The following is a 19,458-nucleotide window of genomic DNA, read 5'->3' as shown; positions in this document are numbered from 1 at the left end:
ATAAGGGGAACAATAGCACCCAAGAGCTACACGCCTCGGAGCAAGCGTGTTAGCGATCCAGAGGGCAGTGTTTACCCACGGAGAAAGCTCGGGACGAGGGAAGGGCTAGGAAATAAGAACGAATGGAAACGTAAGCCTAGGACTAGCGGGTATTATGCTGGTACCTTGTGGGGACTGCAGTCACAGTTTCCAGTCAAAATCAGAATACAAGGGGGGACAGAAAAGCGAAAAGACACTGTTTACCAACTCAACAGTAGGGCCTTCCTATGAGGGGAACATAACAGAAAAACAAGGACAAACAGACACAAGTGCTCGTAAAGTCCAGTAGCCTGGAGCACCGCATGGATGGTCCCACAGTCTCATAGTCGGGATGATTCCTGAGAGAAATGATGGAGACTCAAGTCCACGGAGCTCCAGCAACGGTTGACTTGAAGCAAATGCTGTTTGCTTAAAGAAGACCAGTACCTTCCGCTCTCCTGGACGCGTGGTTAGCCTCCAGGAACTGGCCGATGGTTTGGAAGTTCTGGATTTACGTAGCCAGGCACCCCAACCCAGGACCAAATGACAGCTTGGTCGTGTCTCGGTTCTGAATATAAGGCGACAGTGAGAACAGTGAACTGCCATCTGTGTTGGGAACTTTCCATTCCCCGCGCACTTGTGGGCACGCAGCTTTCTCATCTCATCACAACAACCCTGAGATGAAAGACTTTCATCTCTTGTTTATTACTCCTATTTTTATAGGTGAAGACACGTACACATTCACACGATTATAGCTCAACAGTGGTAGATAAATCACATGAGTCCTCCACCCAGGTCTGTTCTGTGGCAATGTTGACATTACTCCACCTCGTCCCCCAGTGCCTTCCGGGCTGGAGGAGCAGATGAACTGAGCTGATCTGAGAGAGGACGAAGCAGCCTTTGTTCCGAGGTCAATCCAGCGAGGCCTCCCAGGACACAGCAGTTGTATATCTCCTTAAGATCAAGGGTCTTTTGCAAATGCAAAGTATTTTCACTTTCGCATTAGCATGGAGATCTGCCTGGGCCTTCAGTGGACTCAACAGACCTGGCCATGTGGCGATCAGGAAGCAGTCCCTGTGTACTTCCCGGGTGCCGGGCGCTGGGCCGACCGCTCCCCGTAACGCCTTTTATGTGACCCTGTAATAATGCCTCTCCCCCTGTGGACAGCCAGCCTCCCCTGGAGGAAGCGATGAGACACTGAAGGGGCTGCGTCCCATGCATCGCGAAAGCCTCGACAGGCATTCTACATTGTCAGCTGCTGCTCCTCTGTGCCTGGGAACTGGTCCGTACATTCTAGAACCGCCCCTCACCAGTCTTTGTGGAAGCACCGTTCCCACCTTACAGACGGGAACATCGAGGCGCTAAGGAAGGACATCAGGAGGAAGATCCTCAACAAGACGGACTGACACAGAGGCTGCAACCATGGCTCCAAGCACAATAATGTGAGGCTGGCGCAGGGCCAGACAGTGTTTCGCTCTGTTGTGCGAGGGTCGCTATGGGTCTGCACCCACTCGGCGGCACCTAACAACAACAACAACACGGTGGGAAGGGGATGGACGGGCTCAGGTTGCGTTGTGAGAAGGTGACGGAGCTGCAGCTCACACCCCGAGCTTCCGACTCCCAGGCCGGGGGGGCTGTGCGTGGCCACTGTGGCTCCGAGAGCACCCGTGTGTTAGGGAAGCCTGACCTCCACTCGGAGTGACGCGTGTGCTTCTGGCCCGCAGTCAGCCCCAGCAAGGAGATCAAGATCGTGTCTGCCGTGCGGAGGAGCAGCATGAGCAGCTGTGGCAGCAGCGGCTACTTCAGCAGCAGCCCCACGCTCAGCAGCAGCCCCCCTGTGCTCTGTAACCCCAAGTCTGGTGAGTAGCTGAAAGAGATGAAAGAGCTCCTGACCACAGCTCTGGGGTTCTTGGGCAGATGTGCAGGTTGGGTTCCTTAAAGACTGGGGTGCAAAACTACTCTGAAGGCATCCTCTTGGACTTAGCCCCTGAAAGGGAAGGGTAAGAGGTGGGGTTAGTCAGAGGGAGGGATGGGGTGGCAGTGTAGTGCTGATCTTAGGGGACTGACAGGCTCGAGCTGGGCCAGCTCTTCAGAGTTGCCCCAAGTTAGCATGGGGGGGGGGCAGGCTGGATCCCCAAGACTTCCTGATGCACACTGTCGCCATTGCCCTGCTTCCTTTCCCTCTAGGTCACTTAAGTAGCAGATCCTTCATTTACGTGTCCGGTTGTTCAGGGTTCTTTCTGCTCCCGTGATAGTTTAAGGCTCCAGGGAGGAGACTCGGCTTATCTTGTTCATGCTGATTTCTCCTCAGCAAGCATTAGAGATATGATCAGCCATAGCCTCCTCTCCAAATATGAAGACCTCACTATCTGCTGACAACAATGAGTAGGCAAAGGAAATGTTCTTAAAGGGACTGTGGTGATCCTATGATTGAATGATTAAATTGTATGATATGTGAAGTATATGCCATTAAAACTCTTTTAAGAACACCCAACCATCTCTTTGGAGGGAAATACACACACACACCACCACTACCACCACCTCCACCTCCTCCTCCTCCCTGATGAATATGCTAAGTTCCAAAGACTAGATCATTATGTGAAAAGAAGCATTATTTGAAAACGGAGGATGAACACAGCAGATCACAAATTGGAGATGACTACATCATTACAGAACTGACAAATGGCACCCTTGCCTGCCTGCCAAGTCACTGAGCATCACTGCCCAGCCCCACGAACAGATAAGTTACTGCCAGATGTGAAAAATAATCGGATAGATGTTTTACTATCGACATAAATGTGATATGCCAGCAAACAAGATGGTCCATAGGGGAGGGGGTAGGCATATATGTCTCAGGAGAAAGAGGAGGCTTTCTACTCCATAAGGAGCTCCAGTCTTGGAATTCCACAGGGGCAGTTCCACCCTGTCCTAGAGGTCAGCAGGAGTTGGAATCGACTCGACGCAGAGAGTGTGTTTGTTTTTCTTTAGAGGTGCATGGGTTCACGAGAAGAGGCTCTTCAGCGGGCTTTAGCCCCGTGGTTCTCAACCTTCCTCAGGCCATCACCCTTTCACACAGCTCCTCATGTGGTGGTGACCCCCCCAACCATAACGTTATATTTGTTGCTACTTCATCACTGTAATTTTGCTACTGTTATGAATCGTCGTGTAAATCTCTGATAGGCAGGATGTATTTTCATGGTTACAAATTGAACATAATTAAAGGATAGTGATTAATCACAAAAAATATGTAATTATGTATTGTGAAATATTTAATTTTTAATTCCAAATCAGTGAAATGTTGTCTTGACGCATGGTGTGGCATGGATCACAGTCTTCACACTGGGTACTCGTATGTGGGTGTATCTGCATGTGGGCGGACCCGCCTGGAGACGGATAGAGGAGCCGTGTCTTGGTTCCTAAGACCATCGGCAATTGTTTACGGATTGTCTTAGGTGACCCCTGTGAAATGGCCCCCTGGGTCAAAGGAAAACGTTTACTGATACACAGGCAAAAAAGAAAGGGCCTATTGGTTTTCTTGGGCCTTTGAGGACCAGAGTGTGTTAGGATGGATTGGTGCCTGTAATTCCAACCCCTTCTCCAGATTCCGAAGAGCGTCCCTTTCACTCCAGGGCTGTTTTTTCTCAAGCAGCTAAACTGGACTTCATAGTGAGGTAGTTATTCAATTAAACTTTATATATACACCATGACCTATTATTTGTAGCATTATGCATGGACATGGACATGCCCACAGCCAGGTAGGAGAAGGCTACACTTATCACCATCTACGCTTTGATTTTGTTGTCATGAGCAGAGATGTTTCCAAAGTTGTAAGAAGAGAAAGCTTCCTGACCTCAGAGTGTCTACTTTTTCCACCACACTTAAGAGACGACAAGTAGGATAAGATAAACCATCACTGCGGTTACCCGATATTGCAGCGCACTGATTCTGCGTCTTCTTTTTCAAAACCATTTTATTGGCACCTAATCCATATATTATACAACTCAATAGTTCAATCATATCAAGAAGAGTTGTACAGTTATTATCACAATCAATCTTAGAAGCTTTTATTCTTTCTTCTATTCAATGTTATTAGCCCCTCATTTTCCCCCAACTTCCGCTGCTGTACCCCCAAGATACTGAGTTTTCTATCAAAATTCTGTGACTCTAATTGGGGCTAAAGGTCTGCTGACGGGGAATGAAAAGTGCCAGGGCTCAAACAGGCCTCTTCTCTTAGCTCCTTCTGCTGAGAAATTATATTGACAGTGCGCTGTTTGGCCAATTCCCTTTTGTCTGGGGAACACAATTTTATTTTTTTAATTCATTTTATTAGAGGGCTCTTACAAATCTTATAACAATCCATCATTCAACGGTAGTAAGCACACTTGTACATCTGTTGCCATCAACATTTCCCAAACAATTTCTTTCAACTTGAGCCTTTGGTATCAGCTCCTCTTTTATCCCCCTCCCTCCCTTTATCTTATTTTTTGTGAGCTTTCTGAGAACAAACATAATAATCCCAGCCACCCGCCATCTCACGAGAGACTGTGTATTCAGTCCCCACGCTGTGGGCCATGCCTGTGACAGCTTTCCGGGTCGACTTAGCCCTTTCTTCTCCCCATGGAGCGTGCAGGAGGGCAGTTCTGGGAGTGAGCGCAGGAGATCTGCACCACAGGCTCCAGTTAGAATCTTGATTCTGCTGCACGTTAATGATGGGACATTAGACCCAACCTGGTCTCCTTTCCTGTGCTTCCATTTTCTCACCGACTGAGAATGAAGACGAATCTAACTCCTTGCCTTTTGGGAAGATTAAATGAGATCATGCCTGTAAGCATCAAGCATAGTGTCGGATGCATTTAGAGTCCTGAGAAAAGTTGATTAATATTATTATCACCCAAGTGTGAACCTGCAGCCCCTTGTGAGAGGTGGGCAGTGCATAGAGACAGGCGGTGCGGGTGGGGTGAGCTCTTGAAATATGGCTGACAGAACACTCGAATCATGTTATCGCCTCATTTGGATACCCTGAAATACATATTGGAATTGAAAAGAAAGAAATAGGAGAAGTAAAAGAGAGCCTCTTAGAAAGCTATCTACTCACCCTTTACTCTGAGCATGCTTGGGCCCCTTAGCCTGCTCGTGCCTCCCTGTTCCCGAAGCTCCATGAGTCTGGGCCAGGGCTTTTTGTGTTGGCGGATGTTCTCCGTCTCTTCCAGGTGGAGTTCAAACTCTGAGGCAAGGGTCTTCACCAGTGTGGGGCACAGCGGAGGCTTTAGGCGAATCCCTCCGGAAGCGATCCCTGCGGGTAGGCTCTGCACAGGCTCATCCCCGACATTGTGTCTGTCTCGCAGTGCTAAAGAGACCCGTCACCGCCGAGGAACTCCTAACTCCCGGGGCTCCGTACGCAAGGAAGACCTTCACGGTAGGCCCTCACCTTTTGGGTGCTTGTTTCTAGGTGCCGCCCGGACGGATGGGACACTGGGTGGCTTCGGACTGACTCACAACGCTTTATTATTGCCTTCTGTCTTGTAGCACATTTAGAATAGACTTTCTTGACCCCGTGGCATGAACGTCTCAGTCGCACTCATTAAAGACGAAGACGCCATGGGACTCATTAATAATACTGGATTTTAAATTCCTTTGAGGTGTCCTTTTTTGGGGGAGGGTGGGGGAGATCCATTTTGTAATGATCTGTGTGTAACCGCTGAATGGGATGCAAGCGTTGTCCTGATTGCGGAACCGCAGTGCATTCTAACACTAAGTGACGGCATGAAAGGAGGGTGTGGGGTGCGCTGCCCCGCAATAAGGAATGGTGCGTTTGAAGGTGCTGCCAAGCTTGGCCGGACAAGCCCCTGGTGTGTGGGCTCAGTGCCTCCTCCACCAGCAGCTTCTCACAGACCTTTAGCCTCTTCCTGTTTCTCATCAGCCCCCTTAGTGTTTTACACTCACACACACACACACACACACACACACACACACACACCACCGCACACGTACATTCAAATCTTCTTTGAAATGAGTCTCTCTCTCCTTCAGTCCTCCAGCTCATGGACATGATTCCACGCACACACACACACACACACACCCCACCGCACACCTACATTCAAACCTTCTTTGAAACGAGTCTCTCCTTCAGTCCTCCAGCTTCATGGACATGATTACACACACACCACCACCACCACCACCACCACCACCACCACCACCACCACCACCACCACCACCACCACCACCACACACCTACATTCAAACCTTCTTTGAAATGAGTCTCTCTCTCCTTCAGTCATCCAGCTTCATGGACATGATTCCATGCACACACACACACACACACACACACACACACACACACTCCTAACGTTTGTCTAAGAGCCCCGAGGTTCCGCAGCTCTGAGGAGTCAGAGCAGAGAGCAGGACAGGTCCAGACCCTGCCCTCAGTTGCTCTCGCATTTGTGATGTTGGATGTGGAATTCCAAAGCCCCACGCAGCCATCGCTGGCCACTATTTGAAGGCCGTTGCAGTTATGGCTGGACCAGAGAGGAAAGGAAAAGTGTGCGGTTGGGGGGACATGGGGTATTGCACGCTAATAACAGGAAACCCCAACGCCACTGAAAGGTTTAAAAATCTTCTTCAGAAGTCTTGTACACACACAAAGTAATTGTTCTCACTGATTACCTTGCTTTTGGTCAACGAGCAGCTTTGAAGAGGCTGTTGATTGTAATTTACGACCATTTCCTTTTGGCGTTGGATTGAAATGCCCGCATGGCTAGTACCAGAGAGGGAATGCGTTTCATGTGCCTTTCCATTGAGCCGTGGGTTAAAAACGTGTCTGGGAGCTGCCCCGAGCGCAGCGCTGCCCGTTCCAATAATGGGGCTGTAAGAAAGGGCACGCTCTAATTCCAAGCCAGTTTTCAATGAAAGTTCAATAGTTAAAAAAAAGAAGTGAGCTACATGTACTTTTTCAGCTTACTTTCTTTCTAGAGAAAATGGTCTTTTAACCAAACCAAGATTCTTTACATCCCCCGCCCCCCATTCATAATTCAGATGATTACTTGAGACCTCAGTGATGCACTGAGATCATCAAGATTGTACCCTGCGGATCCAGGAGGCGAGAACAGACTTGGGGTTGAATCTGAATCTGGGAAGAAGTTTCAACAGCAATTTGAGTGTGAGAATGAGTCGTCTAGCCGCCTAAGAAAGAGGCAGCCTGCCTGTTTACTTAGTGACGCCCCTGCAGAAGCAGCTCACTGCTGCCACACGGGTGGAGGATTCTTGCTCCTGTTTTCCGCACAGGTGTGCAGACATCTGTCAGCCTGTGCTTGCCATCCAAGCCAAGGGCCGTGTCCCCCCACCGTGGTAAGGTAGAGACAAACCAGGAAAGCCCCGTCACAGCACAGACTTATTTCAATCTCGCCTGCCTTTCCTCTCCAGATTGTTGGCGATGCAGTGGGCTGGGGCTTCGTGGTTCGAGGAAGTAAGCCATGCCACATCCAGGCCGTGGACCCCAGTGGCCCCGCAGCCGCCGCAGGAATGAAGGTACCAGTTGGCTCTCTTCCCACTGTCTTTTTGTGTCTGACTCGGGTGCCTCGGACAGAGGGGGCCACAAGTTGTCCTCGAGATCCAAACCCTTGTGTTCGTACAATTTTCCTTTCTTTTTTGGAAGATGCTCACTTCCTTAACTTTTCCCTGGGTCATGCCCTCCGAAGCAAAGCAAAACTTGTACAAAACCAACAACCGAAAAAACTAAACAAACAATCCAAAACCGTTGCTATGCAGTTTTGACTTGGATCCAAGGAAAGCCCATGCAAGTCAGAGCAGGGAAGCACTGTCCCATGGGGTTTTCAGCAGCCGAAGTTCATCTGCAGACCTTTCTGCCAGGCAATTGTGGGCGAGGCTGAAGTGCTAAGCTTCTAAGTGGCGTTAATCAAGAAACCGACCCCAAACTCACTGCCATCGAGGCCATCCTGACACAGCCAGCCTACAGGACAGGGCAGAACTGCCCCTACGGCTTTCTGAGCCGGTGCATCTTCATGGGAGTAGTAGAAAGCCTCATCTTTCTCCCAAGAACAGTGCCCTGGAGCTCCTAATGGAAGATCAAAATGGGCAACCAAGCAAGGCTTGAGGCAGTAAAGGACATAGTTGACTGTCAGTCTGGCCAATCGGCCCAGCAGGATTTGGGACTGACTCTGGCCCTGGTCGGTGCTGAGGCCTAGCCCGACTGGGTCCTGTGCTCTGACTGTCAGATGCCTTCCTGGCTCCTCAGACAGCAGTGGGCCCAGCACCAAGGAACCCAGAGCAGGAAAGTTGGCCAGGACCATAAAGGGTGAGCATTTGTGTCCATGCCAAAACCAATTTTTTTTCTTTATGTTCTAGTGGAACACTTGGCTGTGGACAGGATTCCATATTTTATTTCCACTGCAAAGTACCTAGTTTAAATTACTTTTGGCAATCTGTCACACGAGTCTCCAGCTGAAAGCATGTTTCCACTGGGGATAACAATGGGTTTACATGGCTGCTAACGATTTCCATTTGCTTCATCAAATATACAGTAGCTTCCCTTGTACTGATTCACTCGGGTGATTCTGCTTTGGTCCTTGCCAATGGATGAATGAATCTTTAGAGAGACATATTGGGTGAAACACCGCCGAGAACCCCATGGCCTGGGGTGCTGTAGAGAACTCTGTGCTGGGAACAGGCTGGAGTTGACCCCTGAGGGAAGGGTGATTGATAAAGCAGTGGGGTAGATGGCTGAAGAAGGTTGACCCGACTGTAGTACAGGAGGGAGGGAGAAGGGCCACCAAGGAGCAGGGGGATGAAGAACTGCAGTGGGGATGGGTGGGGGCAGGGTTTGATTAGTAGTTGAGACTGTTGACAACCTGAAATGTATACTCCACCTAAGTTGTCAGAAAACCCCTGTCTAACCACGAAAGAGAGACAGACCCTGACAAAGGGATTCCCCGGGGGCTTCCGTCAGTCAGGGCTCCATAGAGTTCACTGGCTTCGTTTCCCAGGAGGTTCACGGTGATGTTCACATGCCGCGCATAGTGCAGCGCAGTGTTCACTAGACTCGCTTGGCCAGAGCTGGAGTCTATGGCTCCCTGGCCCATAAAATAGCCTGCCTGCGGTACTGCGGTGTGGCCCATTTGGAACGGCTGTACACTTTATCCTTTTCATGGAAATGGATGAAGCAGATTACTTGCAAAGTCAAAAAGCACATCAGCATATGAACAGGTCTGATAAAGGCCACAGGGAAACCACGTGTTGAAGCTGCTTAACACGGTGTTTGGTTACGTAATGTAAACATGTCGGGCGGAATCTTTCTGGAGCCTGTTAAGATACAGCCCTTATTAACGGTTCTAAGACGATGATTGTGGGCAAACAGTGCCCTGGAATGAATCATCACCCAGGTACATTATATGCATCTACACGTTCCTTCCTATGGCACGCACGGGCTTGAACTGTACCGTTGGTTTTTAAATGGAAAAGACAGGGTTCCATGTTCTTCTGTGTAGCTTCCTGTGCAGTTACCGAGTAGGTGATTCTCTGATCTGAAATAGGAAATAAGTGACTTCCTCATTCCACTCGCTTACAAGCCACTAGTTGACACCAGTCTGAGAGGCCTGTTTACACCTACCTGCCACATCGCTGACTGCCCTTGTCTAGGAAAATACAGGATAGATGTTGGGTTGTGGTGACTTCTCCGGGGACCACTCCAGGAAGGTGCTTTGGGGTCTGCTTATATTACCCACAGACTGGTTGGCTTGTGTGGTCTGGGCAGTTAGAAATTATCCAGACTTCTAGCCAGAGCACCTCCTTTTGATGTCAGACTGGCCACAGCAGACCCAACATGGCCTAAAGAGCCATATGCCTCTCCCTGCATTGAGATCCAGGCTCATGCATCAGGTCTGGGCCCTGGTTTTCTCCTGATCGCAGGTGTGAGGCATTCTGAGCCTGACTTGCTTTGTGAACGGAATTGAGTTTTTGGTTTTCTGGTTAAGTATAGGCTTCTCCTTCATCAGACTCTTTTGGATTTTGGTGTTAGCCCCAACCAGACTTCTCCTATTCCTTTCTAGCTCCCCTATCAGCATCGTGCAGTCATCACATCTTTGTTTCTAAAGACTGGAAAACGAGCAGGTGTTGCTGCCAGATAATAGAGGCCCCAGATAGCTTGCGCTTGGTCTGAATGAAGAGCTACACACCCCCCTGAGAACAATGACCTGCACCCTTTCTGAAAGTGTGCTGTGCTGCTTCGTGCTGCTCGCCTCCCCTCCCAGACCCAGAGAATAGGGGCTGGAATCCCCACGTTTTTTTCGTTCACTCGTACACTGCGTTGCCAGAAGGTGCATTCTGCATTTGCCCTTTGCCAACATTTCGCTCATCTTAGGAATCTCACTGGCGATACACTTCAATGCAAGGAGAGGGGGAACTCTCGTTCATGGACCGTGTTCTGTATGCCCAATCTTGTACCCTAGGTCTACACGGGCGGGCCCCATTTAAGTCAGCAGCTTGCTACCAGTACCCTAGAGGAGGAAACTATTCCTAGAGGAAGAATTCCTCCTGCGACTTGGAAAGGAAGCCAGTTCTCCCTCTGTTCTGCAGGCTTTCCCGTCCAGTGAATGTGACTAGACACTGACCTCATGTCACCACCATTGATGGTGTCCTTTGTTTCATCACATCAAGTCCAAGCCCATACTTGGGTACAAGGTCCTATCCTCTATAACCTTATTTTATTGATTCTCCAAGAAATGCTCTACACGCTATGTAATCACGGCCAATTTTTCACATTTCAAATGTATCCACATCGGTCCTGTAAGTAAATCTACTTGAGTCTGGCACCCTTTAAATCCTCTTTTAGCTTCCCCCTACAAGGAGAATAAATCCCAGATTTATTTGGAGGGGCCTTGCTGACCGGCGCCGTCTTTCCTACCCTGTTTTTGCAGGCAGCGCTGTTCCTCTGGTTTCTGTTCCTCCCAAAGGAATTCCAAGTTTGTTTCTGCCTCAGGAAGGATGGCTGGTCCCATTGTTGCCAGTTATTGGAGGCTGAGAGATCTCTAAGTACTCCCAACTGTCTGGCCACCTCGTACCGCCCACCCCCACCACAAGAACAGACGTGGGCGATGTGAAAGAGCATGGCGCTTGTTTCTCACAGCCGAGTTGCTTAGAGGGCCTTCCCGAAGAGTCCACTCTCATGGCTATTTGTCATGGTCTCTGCCCATCTCTTGGGGCTGCCAGCAATCCTGGGGTTCCTGGGTTTCTAGCTGCATCTGTGTCTGTCTTCTTAGAACATCTCCCCGCCATGTGTGTCTGTGCTCTTTTTATAGCGCAGACATGACTCAGCCTTAGGCCCACCCAACTCCGGCATGGCTTCATTCACAGAAAAACAAAAGCCCCTATTTCCAAAGACAGTCTTGTTCACAGAGTCAGGGGTCTAGTTTCCAATACCGACTTGAGGAGTGAAGGGAAATCCAGTCCTTAACACCTTCCTTAAATCCCTTGAGGTTCTCCTCTGTTTCCCTTCTGTTTTCTTTGCTGGTTTGCTGTCTTATTTCCGTCATAGCATGTATCAGGATCAAGGGATATTTATTTCAGTATTTATGCTCTGTCTCCATAGCCCATCGAGGCGGTGACCTTGTCTTGACTACTCCATCCCCAACACTCCTCACAATCTCTGGCATTTAGTAAGCACAGAAAGGAGATTGGTAGAATGGTCAAAGGAGCAAGCGCTTCTTCAGGAACGCTGTGGGAGCTGCCTCCCTGAGCCCCCACATGTGCACCACCTCTCTTCCTGCTCTGACAACTCTAGAAGATGGGTTGGGAGTGCTGTCCACTTTTTGAGGAGACTGGGCCCCAGATAATACCTTTTCCAATGTCACCCAGCTACAAAAGTCAAGCATAACCTCTGTCCTAACACTCACAGGTTCTTTATTATGTGGGGGCGGAGAGGGAAATGCAGACCCATGAGACAGTGCAAAGAGAAGATAATAAAGTTCATCAAAAACTTAGGAACCATGGTGGCATGGTGGTTATGATATGGGGCTGTGATCCGCAAGGTCCGATGTTCCAAACTACCGGCCACTCTGCTGGAGAAAGGTGGAGCGTTCTCCTCCCATAAACAGTTACAGTCTCAGAACCCCCCAGGGGCGGTTCTACTGTGGTATCCTGGGGGGACTAGAGAAACAAATTCATAGACACTCATATGTGTATAAGAAAGAGCAATTGAATATTGAGAAAACATCCTAGCCCAGTTCAGATTAAGTCCATAAGTCCGATATTAGCTCATATGTCCAATACTAGTCCATAAATTCCTCTTCAGACTCACACAACACATGCAATGATGTCAAGTGCTGGAAGATCTCAGGCCAGTGGGTGGAAAGTCTTGTGGATCCACTGGCAGTGGAAGCATCTCAGCACTGGCAGGGGTCTCCACGTGGTTCCTTCAGCTCCGAGGCTCTAGTTTAGCCCATGTGTCTTCTCAACAGGCGTATCTCGTAGGGAGTGTCTTGCCTCCAACGAGCTATTTATCTCCTTAGTGCCTCCAAATGAGGTCATCAAGCTATGACCTGATTGACAAGCTTAACTCCACCCCTTCACTCTTAAGCTTCAAATTGACAACAGATGATGTAACCAGCACATCTGTCCTGTCCTATAAGGTTGCTATGGGTCAGCATTGACTCAAGGGCAGCGAGAGAGAGAAAATCAAAAGATTAACCCCCTAGTGGCTCGAACAAGTGCCAAGACATTTCTTAGCGCCAGCCCGTCCCTTAGGTGAGAACACTAGAGGCTGCTGGGTCCTTTGATGGGAAATGTGTGAGACACTCAGGTTTGTTAATCAAACACTTGTCAGAGCAAGTCATTCTGTCTCTTCAGACATGGCAGGGATCTGAGCTCTGCTTACAAATAAGGACCAAAGGCAATCTTGGCTATTTTTTCTGGGAGACTTTTCTAGAGGGAGTAATCTGAGTCAGAATAAGGATGGGTGATCATCATGTTATTTTTCTACCTCTCACAAATATTTCTACTTTTCATGTAGAGGAGGAAAAATATCAAACTTCTTTTTGTTCTTCCTGCCACACATCAATAAGCTTGCATATGTCAAGGAATTTTCCCGCCGTGGAAGAGACGCCAGTGTGGGCAAACTATCTGACACCCGCAATTAATTTTAGCCCAGACAGTTTAGACACCAAGGTTGCAAACTGTGGAGTGACCATCAGCATAGATGAAAAAGAAGCCTTTGTGGTACTTTAAGTGGAATTTCTTTTCCAGGGGAACCCTGATGGCATAGTGGTTGTGGACTGGGCTTTGATCCCAGAGGTCTGCAGTTCAAAAGCACCAGGCCCTCCTCAGGAGAACGATAGGCTCTGCACTCCCAGAGCAAGTTCTACCATGTTCTACAGCGTCTCTGAGTTGGAATCGGTTTGATGGCAGTGAGTTTGTTTTCTTGTCCAGTGGAGGATAGATGGCCCAACAGGAATGGGTGTTCTTTTGTGCGTTGAGCCGTGTCTCAGCCTCGCAGTTGTCCCCCTCTCTGAAGTGAAAGGGAAAGGCCAGTATTGGTTTGCTTGCCTCTGTGGGGTATGGGAGGAGAGCTGAGGCCACTCCCCTGTCGGGGATGCTTCCAACCCCATAGGATCACAAGGCCTTGGGGCCAGACCACGTTCCTGCTCTTTCTAACAGGGCGCCATCAGCCCTTGGCAGGGAAATTCTGCACAGTTCCTTGTTTAATAAAGATTTATTGATAACCATCAGGACACTGTATTGGGCCTTCATGGAATTGACAGCCTAACGAGACAGCGAGGCAAGAGTCAGATTGCCTCACTATTAAAAATAGGAGGGGGCTTCCATCAATTAATGGAAAGGTGGAATTAAAAGATTTTCCTTGACCTTTTTGCAGTCCCCTTGCAAAATTACAAAATCTGTGAATTTTGGCAAGGCAGTCAGAGGAGGACAGGGAGCATTTCCCTGGGGAGAGAATGCTTGACATGCCTGAACTGACATCTCAGAAGGAACAGTCAACCGGCTATCAGCGTGTCTGTATAGACTACAACAAAACACAGCAAAATCCCAAAACTCGCCTGGACTCTGACTCATAGCGACCCCACAGGACAGGGCAGAACTGCCCATAACGACCCTACAGGACAGGGTAGGGCCCTGTGGATTTTTAAGACTGTAACTTTTTTACAAGAGTAGAAGGCCTTGGCTTGCCTTTCTCCCATGGAGCGGCTGGTGGTTTCAAACCGCTGGCCTTGCAGTTACCAGCCCAGTGGGTAACCATTAGGCCACCAGGATTCACGCCCTTTGCCACCAACTTGACTCTGACACACAGTAACCCAGGTGTGTTTGAGAACCATGCTCCGTACATAGGGTTTTCAGTGGCTGGTTTGCAGTCAGGATGCAGTTCTTGATGGCCACTTGATAACTATTTTATTTGTTGCCTTTTCCCCTCTTCTGAGTCGTCTGGATGATTGTTAGCTATTATATCTACAAACAAAACACAAAGCGACAAAGCAGCATCTGAAAGGAGGCCTGATGGGGCCCAGGTTCTCTGTGGAGTCAGGACCTTTCTGCCTTTCCGTCGCACATGACTTCGACTCCATCACTTTCTCATATCAGGTTAAGTGCCCGTTTCTCCTCTTACAAGGACAATGGTAACTGCTTTATGACATAGTTAGGGAGATAAATAAGATCATGCACGTGCAATCTCAACTCCACAGCCCGTTCTGGGGTAGGCATTTCAACCAGCATCTTCCAAAATATTTCAAAAATATCCGAACACCAGTGGTGGGAGGTGTGCTGGATGTCTGAGTTGTTAAAGTGTGGATGTCAGAATCAGGTATTCAAACTCTGGTCTTACGTCCAGTCCTAGCCCCCATTAACTACTGCACTCCTATTTGTGGGTTCATGTGTGCTGACTGCTAGGCTTGTACAATGTTTACGTGAAGTTAAACACTTATTCGCGACTGTGGGGAAAGTTCTCTATGCCAGAGCCAAGAAATGGCAAGTTTTGGGAATCTCTTGGCCCCATTCTGGCTTGTTCCTAAATGAATCTAGTATGGGTACACTCCTGGATTTCTTGGTGTTGGGTCCCTGAAGTCAGGGATAAGAGTGAGCTTTAAGGAATGGGCAGCCTTGAGACGTCGGAGGCCCCAGTAGATAACATGGTCATTCCGGGGTCACAGCTGCATAATCTAGTGTAAGGCCAAATCTTCTCACCCCTCTGGGAGACTCTTCACACCAACGGTCCTACAGCCATCCCCGGGTGGAAGTCAGACACCTCCCTAGACTTATAAAGCTTGGAAGAACTTCAAGGTTGGCCAGACTCCTGGGTTTGACCTATAACAAATCCAAGCATCTTGAGAAGGTAAGATAAGCATGGCATTGTTGTTACCTACAGACCATTCCACAGTTCTTAACTGTCCGTGTATATTGGTTCTGTTTCAGGCCATGGATAGCTTCACACCAAGTCATTCCAAACACTGGTTACAACTAGGTTTTTTTTTTTGTCTTTTTCGTCCTGTAGACGCGGGAAGGCAGGCAGTATCTCTGGTCTCCTTTCCCCACCTCTTGGCTCAGATACTTCTGGCTAGACTGGCAGTTCCCAACTTGAGTAGTGCTAACCTCATGGAAAATAAAAACGGGCAACAAAGAAAGGCTCCAGGCAGTCGAGGAAGTAGGAAGTGGATATTAGGGGACAACTAGCAGCTCATCATTAGCCAGGAAAGACTTGTCCTACCATCTCCACAGATACTCACTCTGTCTACTGGGTTTCACGCCAGGCAGGCACTGGGGGACCCACTGGTGAGCAAAGCCTGCCAGGTCCCTGTTGCTCTCGTGGTGCTTCGGCTGTAATAACGAAGCAGAAACAAGTGATGGACACAAATATCTATTTACACCTGTGATGTGCGTGTGTAACCGAACCATCACCAGCGGGGACATGGGTCTCAGAACCATCCTGTTGTGTGCGCACGTTTCATTCGCTTTCACAGTTTCATGAAGGCAACGATTAGGTCTTCGGTTGAGTCTGTCGCTTGTCTTTTCACTTGGATCTCTTAATTCTCTCCCCCCCCCCCCCGTCGTTCTCCTGCCTGGTGCAAGAGCGTATTGACTGGCATTTCAGCCACAGCTCTGGTTCTCAGCCGAGGGCCTGGGAGAAGATGAGGTGATGGCGAGCTGAAATGGGAAAACATTTGTCTGGCTGAAGGTCAGATGGCTGGAACAGGAACTCTGAATGTAGAGTTGTTTGAATGTTTTGTTTTGCACATTGCTGCTCCTCCTCCAGTCTCCTCCATCTCGGGAAACAGCTTCACCAGCCACCCTGTTCCCCGGGCCAGAAACCACAAGGTCCCGCTGGCTTTTCCCTTCTCCCTCACTGCCAGCATGCAATCTGCTTTCAAGCTCGGTCAGTGTCTTGAATACATCTCCTCTTCTTGATTTCCTCAAATCCAGACCACCGTCCTCTCACACCAGGACGCTGTAGCTCTGACTGGTCTCCTTTTTCCTATTCTCGCCCCTTTATCATCTATTTTCTACCTAACAACCAGAGGAAATCAGGTGGTTCTGCTCACCTGCTTGAGATCCTTCATGGGTTTCATCTGGATACGCTGATGTGCACAGCCCTATGTGATCCGGCCATTGCCCATGCTTCCACCCATGCCTTCTGAGTACGCTTCTCCGCCCACGGCCACTCACTGCCCAGAATGACAAGGGTAGATCCTGATGATGTGATTGCAGAGAATCATCGTTAACATGCTTACGTCTCCATTCTCCTGGTGTGGCCTAGTGTGTAATTGCTTGAAATCACTCTTCTATGCGTGGCTTTGTAACTCCCGTGCAAATAGCGTGTGCGAAACGCTGATGGAGGCGATTGGGCAGTTTTGCTATTTCCTTGGTTAACATAAAAACGAGCGATGTCACAAGCAGAAAGAGCATACAGTGACCAGCAAAGAGCCACAAGTGAAGCACATGTGAGATCCCTGCCTGGAGTAGTGGAGGCAACAAGACAGCTGAAACGGAGTCAGAACACGGGAGTAGCACTGAGACCCTGAGACAGAGTGGTGAGCTTGCCAGCCCACCGAACAGGACGGAAGGCCAGGGACCATGCAGCTAAGGGGGTGAAGGCCTGAGAGAGACATGCCAGCCACAAGGCTGCAAAGTGGCACCCCAGACAAAAGACTTTTGTCTTTATCGTGTTGCAATCTGTTACCCTCCCAGGAAACCCCACAGTGTGAGTATTGTCTGTGTGGCCTTTGCATTGAATTGCCAAAGCCAGAAGAGACCCAGAATGCCGTGGGAGGGATGGTTGGTACCCAAGTCAGATAAAGAAGGATGCCCAGGCAAGTCACGTCTGACACACACACCCCCTGCCTTATGGCTCCCGGCCTTGGCCTGTTGCGGAGTTAGTCTCCTCCCCACTGAAGCCAGAGGAGGCCAGGTGTGGCTCTCACATCATTTTCTCAAGAGCCATAAGCACAGTTTGTCCTGATGATTATCAGACGCCTTGTTCGATTCATAGCTCTGTTATTGTGTTTTTAGTGCCTCGTGGTGGTGAGCAGTACTGAATGAAGCAGCTCTGTCCTGCGCCATCCCACGATCCGTTCTGGATCAGACAGACTAGTGCGGTCTTTCGAGTTTCCACTGGTGATGCCTGGAAGTAGATCACCAGGCCTCTCTGCTTAGTCTGCCTTTGTTTAGAAGCTCCAGAGGAGCCTCGTCAGTGTTAGAGCAGCAGGTACGTTTCCTGCTGGTTTCACCTGAGGTGACTCACACTGGTCTTCCCCAAGGAAGGTGAACGGTCTACCCTTGAATCACCAATATCCTAAACTCAGCACCTTAGTATCTATTTTTTGCTCACTCTGTGCTTTGTCTGACACAAGTTCAAGTTCTTGTTCTGGCTGAATCCTTGTCTCACTTTGCTCTGAGACTTCATTTTCTACCTCTGTCTGCCCCCCAAGCTTAAACATATTCCTTCTGCCAAATACCAATGTGGATCCAGAGGTCAGGTTCTACTGAGACCTCCACATTAACAGGGACCAAGATGTCCTGAATCCCCAGAGAACCTCCCTAGGCCTCTGTGGATATTAGGATTACTTTAAGAACATCTTCAAACTAGTTTGGCTTCTAGGAAGTAACAAAGGCCACGGGCCATGCTTCATGCTCATTAGCTTTTGTCCTTTCTTAGCTCTGCTAGGATTGTGTCTTGAGTGTCTTTATAAATGAGACTATGTTAGAGTAAAGCTAATTGTCAGAAATATGTCTTCAATCCATATACCTATAACCATGTTTCTAAAGTGTTATTTCCACTAATCAGCAGAAACTTAGAACTAGACCAATCTTAAGATTACTGTTGGGTCATATGGACCTTTGAAATCCAATGAAATTTATGAACTCTCTTCCCAAGAAAAAAGACATAGGTGTGGGGGGCAGGGCGGGTCACATTTTACACACAGTTGAATTTTGTCATGAATTTCTCGAAAGGTGAGCATGGACCCCAGGGACAGTGAGATTCCCCTGACCTAATCTCATTTTCGGGTCAGAAAAGTAAAGCCCACAGAACTGAAATGAGTCATCCAGGGACAAGCGAGGCACGTGTACTAAGCCAAAGCACCTGGTCCTGCCCTCCTTCCTCTATTCGACCCCAACCAGCATCAGTAGCCAATGTCACATGGGCTTTATTTAATTTCTACAGTGTTCACCTGTTTCAACAGTAAGACAGCCTTGTTTCCCTCTGTCGTACACCACTTGCTATACCCCGGGCGGGCTTCATAGCACTAAACGGCAACAGTACTGTTCGCTCTGTTTACGCATGAGAAAACCAAGATGCAACTAAGTTGACGAGGGCCGAATGAAGCGTGCACTGCAGCCGTTTGTGCATCCTGTGGGACTGGCAGAGGCTGGTATGTGGCTTGTATGGAACATGGGCTGGATGCCCGTTGAAGGGGGAGGAGGGGGACTGAACAATTTCTGTTCACCCTCGCCATTTTCATCACCAGCTGTGAGGGATCATTCAGCAAGCGAATACAAACGCTTTTGTATTTTGAGAGCCTCTGTGGGTCAAGGCAGACTGCGGCCTTGCTCTGCTGAGTGTAGAAAGAGAGTGATTGAAGCACAGCACCGGCCCTTGTTTACCAGCGAGAGCAAGGGAGGCGCAGCTCTTGCTTTCCTGCGCTGTCACGGGTGAAGTACAAGACTAGCGACCTTGAGTTGGATTTCTGAGTTGTGATTATGATGACCTTGGGTTGGATGTGTGAGTTCTTATTATGGTAAACTTGTCTAAAAGACGGTTGTCAGATGCTTGGACTGGGGTGTGATCTCAGTGTATGCCATGGGTGCTGTTTTCTGAAACCATGTCTCTGAAGTCGGGTCCTGAGTGTAATCCTTTTGCTTAAAAGCAGGGTAAGTAAGAACACAGAGATAGTTTGAAGGAGTTTGTTGACCAGCGTCCCTCAGCCCTCACTG

General features: G+C 48.9%; 1 protein-coding gene across 1 annotated transcript in view; it reads left to right on the top strand.

Moving 5' to 3' along the window:
- Positions 1–19,458, top strand: part of DEPTOR (DEP domain containing MTOR interacting protein) — a 137,592-nt gene that overhangs the window by 93,759 nt on the left and 24,375 nt on the right. The window contains exons 6-8 of the mRNA XM_075549325.1: positions 1,743–1,877; positions 5,364–5,434; positions 7,438–7,542. Of these exons, the coding sequence (XP_075405440.1) occupies positions 1,743–1,877; positions 5,364–5,434; positions 7,438–7,542 (311 nt within the window). The remainder of the gene's footprint in view (positions 1–1,742; positions 1,878–5,363; positions 5,435–7,437; positions 7,543–19,458) is intronic.

Source organism: Tenrec ecaudatus, chromosome 5 (genome assembly GCF_050624435.1).
Source record: "Tenrec ecaudatus isolate mTenEca1 chromosome 5, mTenEca1.hap1, whole genome shotgun sequence".
Lineage (NCBI taxonomy): Eukaryota > Metazoa > Chordata > Mammalia > Afrosoricida > Tenrecidae > Tenrec > Tenrec ecaudatus.
This window is presented reverse-complemented; position numbering and strand designations above follow the sequence as displayed.